The following is a 9688-nucleotide window of genomic DNA, read 5'->3' as shown; positions in this document are numbered from 1 at the left end:
CTCTGCCCCGCCCCGCCCTGCCCAGCCCTGCCCGCCGCTGCAGGCAGCGCGGCACCGGCACCGGCACCGGGCGCTTCTTTATAGGCTCTGCCCGAGGGGGTGGGGGGCGGCGGCGGCCCCAGCCCCGAGGGGGCGGCTCCCCCCTAAAAGCCGGCGGCGGGACGCGCGGCGGGCAGAGGCGCGGCCGGCGCTCCCCGGTGCTCCGGGGCCGGCGCTCCCCGGTGCCGCTGCGGCTCGGCCCGCCATGCCCCCGCGGGGGCCGCTCGCCCGGGCTTCGGCTCCGCGTTCCCGGTACAGCAGCAGCCGCCGCCGCCGATACCGCTCGCCGCCGCCGCGCCCGAGGCTCTGAGCGCTGCCGCCGCCGCCGCCGCCGGGAGACCGCGCCCGCCCCGGCTCCAAGATGCTCCGCCAAGGTGAGCGCCGCACCGGGAGGGCACCGGGCGCCGCGGGCGCCGGGGGCAGCGGGGCCGGCCCCGAAGTTTGTCTTCTCCCCGCCGAAGTTGGGGCCGCGCCGCCGGGCGCCCCCCGCCGCCACCGCGTTTACCGGCGCCGCCGCCGAGGCTCGGGCATCCCCCGGGGAGCGGCACCGGCGGGAGCGCCGCGCGCCGGGAAGGCGGGAGACCGGGAGGAGCGGGGGGAGGCACGGCAGGCGCCGGGTCCCGCAGGACCGGGGGCGCGGCGGGTCCCGCGGGCACCGGGGTACGACGGGTCCCGGAGGCAGCGGGGCTGCGGCGGACGCGGCGGAGCCGGTGCTCGTCCCTCAGAGCGAGGGGACGGGAAACGGGGCTCGCCCGGGGGGCGCGGGAGGTTCGGCGGGGAAGTTGGGGCGAGCCGTCCCGTTCCGCCCCCCCGAGGAGAATCGCTCCGCTGTGACATCACGCGATTTCCATGGCAACCGCCTGGGACATCATCGGGGAGCTTTGTGACATCACGGCAAGGGGAGCAGCCGGCCCTCCCGGGGGGCACGGGGCGGTGGGGGGTGGGAGGGCAGGACCCCTGGCCCCGCTGCACCCGGGGCCAGTCCCGGGGAGATGTTGGGGATAATGGTGCCATGCGGGGGGATCCCGGGTGGACCCCCTAGTCCCATCCCATGCCCTGGGGAGGGGGCAGCTGCACAGCCCCAGGCCCAGCCCTTGCCATCACCGCCACATACCTCTCCAGCGAGGCTCCAGCAGCGGGAGAAGGAGCCAACACTGTGCCCGCAGCCCCCCACATCGGGGTGTGGAGTCCCGGGCAGGGCAGACCCCCCACTGTCACCCCAGGGATGCTTTTTCCCACTGGAGGAATGTCACCTTGTGGTTGTGGGGCCTCGCGCTCGGATGCTCCTTTCTCTGGCTCCTGCATCAGCTTTGTTCAGTGTATTAACCCAACCAGGCTGGATGACTTGAGAACAAACCCGAGCCCTCGGACTAGTCACAGTTCCCAGCCTTGATTTCCTAGCCCTGGTGCTGCTGGCTGGAGGAAAAGCATCATCCAGGCTGGGAGACTGGGAGCCTGAGGTGGAGGCAGGCAGAGAGGCTGCCGGCAGGGTTGGATCCCACCAGGGGTAGCCTGTTAAGGTCAAGATCTACAGCTTTCATTTGTGGAGCTAGAAAAACAAAATGCAAATTGAACAGCCTGTGGGCTAAAGCAAAACCTATTCTTAAAGTTTTTGTCTTGTTAAGCAAGGAAATAGAGTGCCAAATAGGCTTTGTTAAGTGGCAGTCTAATTAATAATTTAAAATCTTGTAGCTGTCTTTCATTAGAATTTATCTGTACATCAACCACAAAATCAGTCAAACACACTCATTTATAAGTTAATACCATTCCTGAATAATTCAACAGGCAGTTAGAAGAGGCCTCCATCCCACCGAGAGGCTCTCCCCTTTCCACCTCACCGTGGCCAGGTGTCGCCGGGAAGGGGGTCCCGGCCCCCAGCATTCACCCCAAGTGGGATGCAGAGGGACACCCCACATGTGAGATGAGGGAGGATGGGGAGAGCTGCTGCCACGGTGCTGGGCTGGGGCCAAACCTCTCTGTGGGGTTCGAGGGCGGCTGGTTTTGTCAAGGGTGGTGGCAATGCAAGGCTGTGCTGGTGGGAGGCAGCGCAGGCTGATGGTGGCACTGCCACCACCTTCCACGTCCCACTGCCGGGGACTGGGGTTGAGGCTGGAGGACATGGCAGGGCTTGGGGCAGCAGGATCCGAGCCATGGTTGACAGCTCCGAGGGAAGCAGCTCCTTGTGCCTGCTCGCGGGGGAAAAGGTTCGCACGCGGTGCCACACGGGCGAAGGCGTTTGTGGCAGGATGGTGGTGGCGTGGCCAGGGAAGTGCTGCGATTCCTGGGGGCATTTTGGGCCTCCTGCGCCCCGTGAGCTTCATCCGTGGAGACACTGGTGGGAGTCAGGGTGGATTTTGTGCGCTGGGATGTCATCAATGGTGTGGCAGTGGGTGACAGCGTGAGGTGCAGCTCCAGCCTGGGCGAGGGTGTCAGAGCCCTGCCAGAGGTGGCTGCAGGCAGGAGTGCAACACTGGTGATGCAGGAGAAGGAGATTTCCAGGTCAAGGATGACACCAAGGTCATGGGCAGCCACGTACCTGTCCCTGCCATCACTCAGCCCATCGATGGGGCATCTAGCCTCCATCCCTCCCTGCCAGGGGAGCAGCCAGTGGGCAGGGTGCAGGCACAGGCTGGGCTGCGGTTCCTGCGCTGGGGAGCCAAGAGCCGAGAAACCTTTCTGCTTATAAAAGTTTAATTTCCTAAAGAGCTGAGAGGAAGCCACAAGCTCTCTGTGCCTGGTGAAGTAAGGAGGGTAGTGGGGGGGGAGGTCAGGATGTGGCCCAGGCTGTCCCTGTGGCGGTGCTGGGGGGGGAAGGAGGAGGGCTTGGCAGATGAGACCTGCTTAGACCTGGAGCTGGAGCCGGGATGCAAAGGAGCCGTCGCCGCTTGGTGACCCGCACTGATGGAGCCTGGCAGGGTCAGAGCCATGGCCACGCTTGGCTGAATGTTATTCCCACCTTTAGCCTAAAATGCTGCACCCGGCAGCCCGCAGAGCCATCCGGGTGCTGGAGGCTGTGGGTGACACTCCAGGTGGCCTCGAAGCGCTGCCCTAAAAACACCAGTGAACCTGCCGGGGAAACGTAAAAATATGCATTCTCTGGCGTGATTTCACACCCACCTCTCCCTGAAGCACCTGATGGTGCTGGAGCCGGCGGCACGAGCCAGCACCGCGGGCAGTGGGTCTCTGTGGTTTGCAGGATGAGACCATGAGTGGGATGTTGTTGCCTCGGGGCCGGGCAGGGACTTAGGCTGCTGGAAACCACTGGAGCACTGATGGGTTTTGACAGCAAGAGCCAAAATCCCGTTTGAAGGCAAAAACCAGGCAGGGAAGTGTGGGAGCCTGGAGGGACACGGTGGTGGCCAGGTGTGACCAGGACCATCTCTCACCGGGATGTCCCCAGCTCCCGGCAGTGTCCCTGTGGCAGCACGGAGGCAAATCCCCCTTGCAGAGGAATGACCCAGGACACGGCCACTTCAGCCCCACATCACTGGGGGCAGCTGCCCGTCCCACTCTGCCGCACACTGGGACACCCGTGGGTGACACTGCTCCCCATCCTCACCCCAGGGAGCTGCTCCAGCCTCCTCCAAACAGCCAAAAACTTGGGCTTTTGTTTTCAAAGTGCAATTCCAGGGCTTAGCCACATTCAGTATAAAGTCGGGTTATTAACAGGAGATTATGTTTTCAAAGCGCTTTGGTGGAGTGGCAGCAGCAGAGGCACCCGTACCCCAGCAACAGTGGCTGTTGTTTGGGTTCCCAGCAGGTTGGGATGAGTGAGGTGTTGCCCTAATTTAGAACCCACTGAAAGAGGCTGGAGTCTGATTTAACAGTGGAGGCAACAGCAGAGAGCCGTGGGGCTGGGAGCAAGCAGGATGTGGTGGGAGTCAGCGAGGAGGAGCCGGGGGTCCATGTGCTGGCACAGGCAGGCATGCAGGGCATGGCCCCAGGAGCACCACTGGGATGCAGGAGCATCCTTGTCCTCTCCGATGGCAGTGCTCTTTCCCTGCTATTTTGGGTGACGCTGCCCCAGCTCAAGGTGGGATTATCTGGCTCAGCCTTGGGTCCCTCCACCAGCAGCAGGGCTGGTGCTGTCCTCACTCTGGATGTCAGTGCCATGTCCCATCTCCCAAACTGAGGAAGCACCAATCCCACCGATCCCCCGTACCATCCCTGCGGAACAGCATCACCATGGAAACCCACAGCCCTGCGCCTGCCGCCCGGCAATCAGGGGGGACACTTTTAGGAATATTATTTTTACTGATGACAAATGATGGAGGCTCAGTGCTGACAGAGGAGATGCCTGTGCCCAGCTCAGTGTTTGGGAAGTGCCAGTGGCCAGTCTTTCTCCTGTCTGTTCTGCTGAGGGCATGTGCTGGTGGGGCAGCCGTGACTGTGCCCGGGCGTTAAGAGCGGGCAGCAGCAAGCAGCAGATGCAGGATGGGGAGATGCGGGGGGCAATCTTCTTTGCGCAGATTAGGATTGGGGGTTATTAAGCAGAAAATGCTCCATTTGGTGTAGAAAGCTCCTTTTCCTCTTTAGCAGCACATGTGCCCGCTGGCTGCTTGCTTCCCGGCGGAGTTGGCACAGCGGCTCGGAGCCGGCACGGCAGCTTGGTGCCAGCCCAGCCTTGGTGAGCAGCTTTTAGTGGTGCTCCTGCCTGGGCTGGTAGAGCTGTGACCGCTTCAGTGACTCCCGGTGCCAAAACCTGGTTCCACTCAGGGCTGGGTCTCTCCCCAGCTCGTGGCCAGCAGGATGGGGTGGCAGTGGGTTTTGGCCTTGGAGAGGTGGTGGCACAGTAGGCTGTGGGTCCGTGGTGGTCCATTGCATCCCAACAGATCCTGGCTGTGGGGAGAGCGTGGTGCCAGAGCTGGAGGGTGTCAGAGATGCTCCACATGCTCCACATGTCCCAGTATCACCATCACAGGGGGAGGCTGCAGCCGTTGTTTACTGGGGAGCAGCGGCGGGAGGGAATTTGGCTGCTGCTGCTCTGGCAGGGCTCCTCACGGAGCAGCCCTGCAAGCGGAGGGGAGGTGCCAGCGGCTCTGCCAGCCCCGTGTGCCGCACTTGGGAACCGCTTTCTATTTTTTCCAGCTGCGTTTGCACCAACGTTTGCATTGGTTTGCTTGGGGAAACCCCGTCCGCGTGACCACGGGACCCCCCATCGGTGCCACGCAAAGGGTGCAAAGCCCATCCTTGGGCATGGAGGATGTCATGGGACTTTTTGGCCCTTGGTGGCCTGGGTGAGATCGTGTCCATGAGATCTTCACCCAGCCAGGCATCCGTGTGCACTTGGGCATGGGGATGTGCTTGCATGGGGCAGAGCCCCTCTGATCCCCCCGGGATGAAGGCAGAGGGGGACAAAGGCTGCCGGCTGCATCTGCCGCCAGCTCTTGCATTCCCGAGCTGCCCTCCCTCCTTGCTGCCTGCAAATTCGGCATCCCATCGGGTGCTGGATACAGCCACCCTGCGGGGAGCAGAGCAGAGCTGGGAGAGGGGTCGGGATGATCCCCCCTCGGCAGGGATATGCTGGGGTGTTTGTGCTAACAAGCCCAGAGTATTATAATTTCAATGGAATTTAAAAAACAAAATAGTCCTCAGACAAACGACTCTGCAGTGCCTCTGCCAGGGCCTAAGATCTGCTGCTATCTATTTTTTAATAATTGAGGGTAATAAATATGTATTTCTTTCTCCTTTCTCTCCGTACGCCGCAGCTTGTCAGCTCCCTGCGTCTCTCCTCTGATCAGACCCCATCTTTGCCGCGCGGAAAGGAAAAGAAAGGGAAAAAAAGAAAGAGAGGGGAGAGGGAAAAAAAAGATTCTTTAAGCAAAAAGGATTAAAGCCTTGAAAGTAGGTCTGCCCGAGCCACTCGGCTCTCCCTGTTCCCTGCCAGCCGCAGACAGGGCCGGGGACGAGAGGAGCATCCCCAGGTGGCTGAATCCATCCCCGAGAGGTGTTCGTGGGTGCAGAGCCTGGCTGGGCAGCGGCAAATCTCCCGGGAACTGGGCTGCGGCTGGGCAGAGCCACCGGGCAACTTGGCAAACCGCTGTTCAGAGCCAGTTCTGCTTCGGCGGCAGATATTCCCCTGAGTGTTATTCCCTCTGATTTTCAGATGGGGGTGTTGGCTCGAAGGCACGGAGGGGGTTTGGTGGTAGGGCCGAGCACGGGCAGTGCTCCGGGACCCCCCCCGGCCGCGGGATGCTGGGGCGAAGGAGGCGCTGGTGTGAAGGAGGCGGCTATTTATAGCTTCCCTCGGCTTTTGTTCCTTTTCCAGTAGAGCTCCTCTCGAAATAGAAACAGCGCCGGCTGCGCGGCCGCTGCCGGGGCCCAGCCTGGATGCGGGGGGCACCTCCCGGCCCGGGGCAGGGGGATACCCCCTGCCATGAGATGCCATCGCGTTGGGCATCCCCCCATCCTGCATCCCTTGAGATGGGGCAGGCACGGGATGGGAAGTGGGAGCTGCCCCGCTGCAGACTCCCATGTGCTGGTGATGCCTGTCCTGACCCCGGAGGGGAGAATGAATGGCTCTGGGAGGAGCAACTCTGCAGGGTGACAGCACTGAGAGCCCCTGGGGAGCGAGGGTGAATCCCTCGGGAGCACCCTGTCAGGGTCTGTCCCCGTTTTGCAGCTCAACCGTTGCCTCTGCTCTTCCCTGCCAGCATCCGACAGCCGCCCCCCCCCGCCCCTCTCCCCACTCCATCTCTGATCAATATAGCTGGGAAAAACAAAACAAAACAAAGTAAATATTTAATACGATCCAGGGAGCCACGGCGAGCGCTCCCCCCGTCTGTCTCCTCCAGCAGCCGCTCGCAGCAGCTCCCCGGCCCTAATGAGCCTGAGTGCAACAGGGATCGATGGCAAAGGCAACCTCTGCAGAGGGGTCAGGTCTGCCACCTCCCCCTGTGCTGTGCTGGAGCTGAGGCTTGGCCCCCTGCACCCCCCTGCACCCCTCTTCATCATCCTTCTGCCCTGCTTTCATCTCCTGCGTCCCCTTTGTCCTTTCCAGTTCCTGGGAGGGATGAAGATTCTTCTGCTCCAGCAGAGCCATCCCTTGTCCTCTGCCACAAGGGACATGAGCTGTGTCAGGCATCAGCTCTGAGCTGGGGGCTTCTATAGGGATGCAGGACAGGGTATATGTAGGGCTGAATCCAACATGGGGAGCTGGTGTCTGCCCCCACACTCGTGGAGCAGATCCCTGGGGGGACCCCACACACCCCCAGAGCTGGCACTGGCTTCCTAACCAGAGCTAAGACAGGGTCTGCACTCGTGATGTGACCAGACCTGCTACCTCCTCCTCCTCAGCCTCTTGCCCCCTCACCTCAGTTCCCACTGGGGACCTGCATCCCTGTGGTGTCCTCCAGAGACCTCAAGTGCTGACACAGTTTGGGGAGTGCCAGTGCCAGGTAACTGGCAGGCTGGTCCTGGCAATGCCAACACGGGACCTGCGTCATCACACCCCAGCCCCACGTGTTTTCTGAGTTTGGATGGTCCCTGTCACTCTGACACTGACAGAAGGGCATTCATTAACAGGAGCTGCCAAAGTGCCTGTTGTCCTGACCCAGCTGCCCAGCACTGGATGGTCCCTGTTGTGCCCCCCAGCCTGTGCCGTAGGTTTAGGAGAGGGACCAAGCCTTGTCCCCAGCCAGGCATTCCGTCGGATGGACCTGTGCATCCCCACGCAGCCTCATCCTGCCCTGAGCCATGACTGGAGTCCCAGCAGGATGCAGAGGTGACAAACGGGAGGCAAAATGTGAGAGGAGCACCAGGCTGTGCTTCTCTGCCACCACAGTGCTTTGCAAATTGTTTTTTCATGGAAAAGTCAATTGTCCTTGGTGTTGCCTGGGATGAACCCAGGGCTGAATTCTGTCTCTGGGATGGGATGAGAGGGACACCCACCCTGCCTGACCTCTAGCAACTCTGCCAGACCTCTGGCACCGCGAAGCCTCAGCCAGGCTGAGCCTGGGGATGGCGACTGGATTTACAGCTGGAAAACAACATGGTGCGCCCTGAAGCAGGGAATGTGCATCTCATGCCTCCAAGGGGATGCCAAGCTTCTTCCTATAGCTCAGGGTGTCCCAGCAGGTGGAGGGGTGCAGAGGTCCTGGGGCAGGATTCCCCGTGGGAAGTACAGCAGCGGCGGGACAGCGGCGCGGGCCCTGCGTCACAGACGCAGGCTTGTGGCAAGGTGCCGAGGAAGTTTTGCAGCAGCATTAGAAAATGTTGACATGTTTTTTGAAACAATTTCAGATCTGATATCTGCGCCAGATTGAGTTTGTAACCAGCTTTATTGTTTAAGCCTGCTGGGATTTCATCAAAGGCGTCTGCTGTTTACCCAGAACCATTTCATTGGAGAAAACAGCAAACAGACCTGCATTTCTATCTGATTTCACTTTTTCCTTTTCCTCCTGAATTTAAGTGCTTGTGAAAAGCATGGCTGATAAGGCAGAGCGGTGTGGATAAATCCCGAGGACTGGCGCGGTGGATGCTCTACCAGCTGCTCCAGCTTTATTAATAGATGGAAGGCAGTTGCTGGACCAGCTGCTGGGTGCCAGCCTGGAGCGAGGCACCAGCCTCGGGGGCACCTGGGTGTCCCCAGATGGTTTTGGGATCTCCATTCCGGCACGTTGAGCCGAGTCATGACTCCTCAGGATGCTGAAGGCTGGGAAGAGGATCATGCATAGCTTTTTTAGCGCTTTCAGTGTGAATTCAGATTTAAACTATGGGAAAGCCAATGTCTGTTCCTCCTCAGGGAGTGACCCCGGCAGGCAACGTGCTCTGTCACACCATGACAGGCCGGGCCCAGGCAGTGCAGCCAGGGGAAGCAGAGAAAGATGAAGGAGAAACCAAACTAGGAGGGGGCCTTGTGTAAACTGCACCAATCCTTCTTGCGCATCCCTGTGGAACGTGGTGGCTGCCAACCTGGCTCTGACTTATGCCCATTGCTGACCTTGGAAACACGCTGGACAGGAGGGTTGGGGGCTCAAGATAGAGCTCAACAGGATTTTACGAGGAGCTGACCTGGGGGCTGCAGCCCTTTCTGCCGCTGACTGCTTTGCTCCAGGCATCTTCCCATGGCTGCATCCTGGATGCTTCTCACCCAACACCAGTGTTGTTTTCTGCACGGTTCAGCATCTTCCTCACTTTGAAATGGCCTAGGTGGCCGTCCCTACCTTTCCTGGACTTTGGGACAGAGACACAACAGGCTGGGGTCGGTGGAGTACATCCTGACACTTTTCCCAAAGTCTCTTTGGCATCTCCCGGCTGCTCCGGGGGCCGGTGCTCCCTGGGCGGGTTGTGCCAGTGGCACCTCGCCGGCACTCTGAGGGCTTGTCTCTTCCATCGATCACACCTGCACGGTGACAATGTAATTTTTATCTCCAGTTGTTTATTTCTCAGACAGAACTACTTGTAAATTCAGAGAAGAATATATATCCCTGCGTGTGACAGATCCAGCACAGGGCGATTAATCTGCCCTCTTAAGACCTGAATGCAAAAGTGTCCCAATGTCACTCCTAGATGGGGTGTCAAGCCCTGGGGCAGCACTTTGGGGACGTGTGGGGACCTGGTGGCAGAACATACCCCAGTCCAGGTGATGCTTCCCTAATACTTATTACACTCACTATCAGCTCTGGTGATCCCCAGCTGATGTTCCAGC

General features: G+C 60.4%; 1 protein-coding gene across 1 annotated transcript in view; it reads left to right on the top strand.

Annotated features, from left to right (window-relative positions):
- The first annotated feature begins 51 nt into the window (after nucleotides 1–51).
- RTN4RL1 (reticulon 4 receptor like 1) overlaps nucleotides 52–9688 on the top strand; it is a 30599-nt gene continuing 20962 nt past the window's right edge. Inside the window, exon 1 of the mRNA XM_064677410.1 lies at nucleotides 52–413. Within this exon, the coding sequence (XP_064533480.1) occupies nucleotides 401–413 (13 nt within the window). The 5' untranslated portion in view covers nucleotides 52–400. The remainder of the gene's footprint in view (nucleotides 414–9688) is intronic.

Source organism: Pseudopipra pipra, chromosome 21 (genome assembly GCF_036250125.1).
Source record: "Pseudopipra pipra isolate bDixPip1 chromosome 21, bDixPip1.hap1, whole genome shotgun sequence".
Lineage (NCBI taxonomy): Eukaryota > Metazoa > Chordata > Aves > Passeriformes > Pipridae > Pseudopipra > Pseudopipra pipra.
This window is presented reverse-complemented; position numbering and strand designations above follow the sequence as displayed.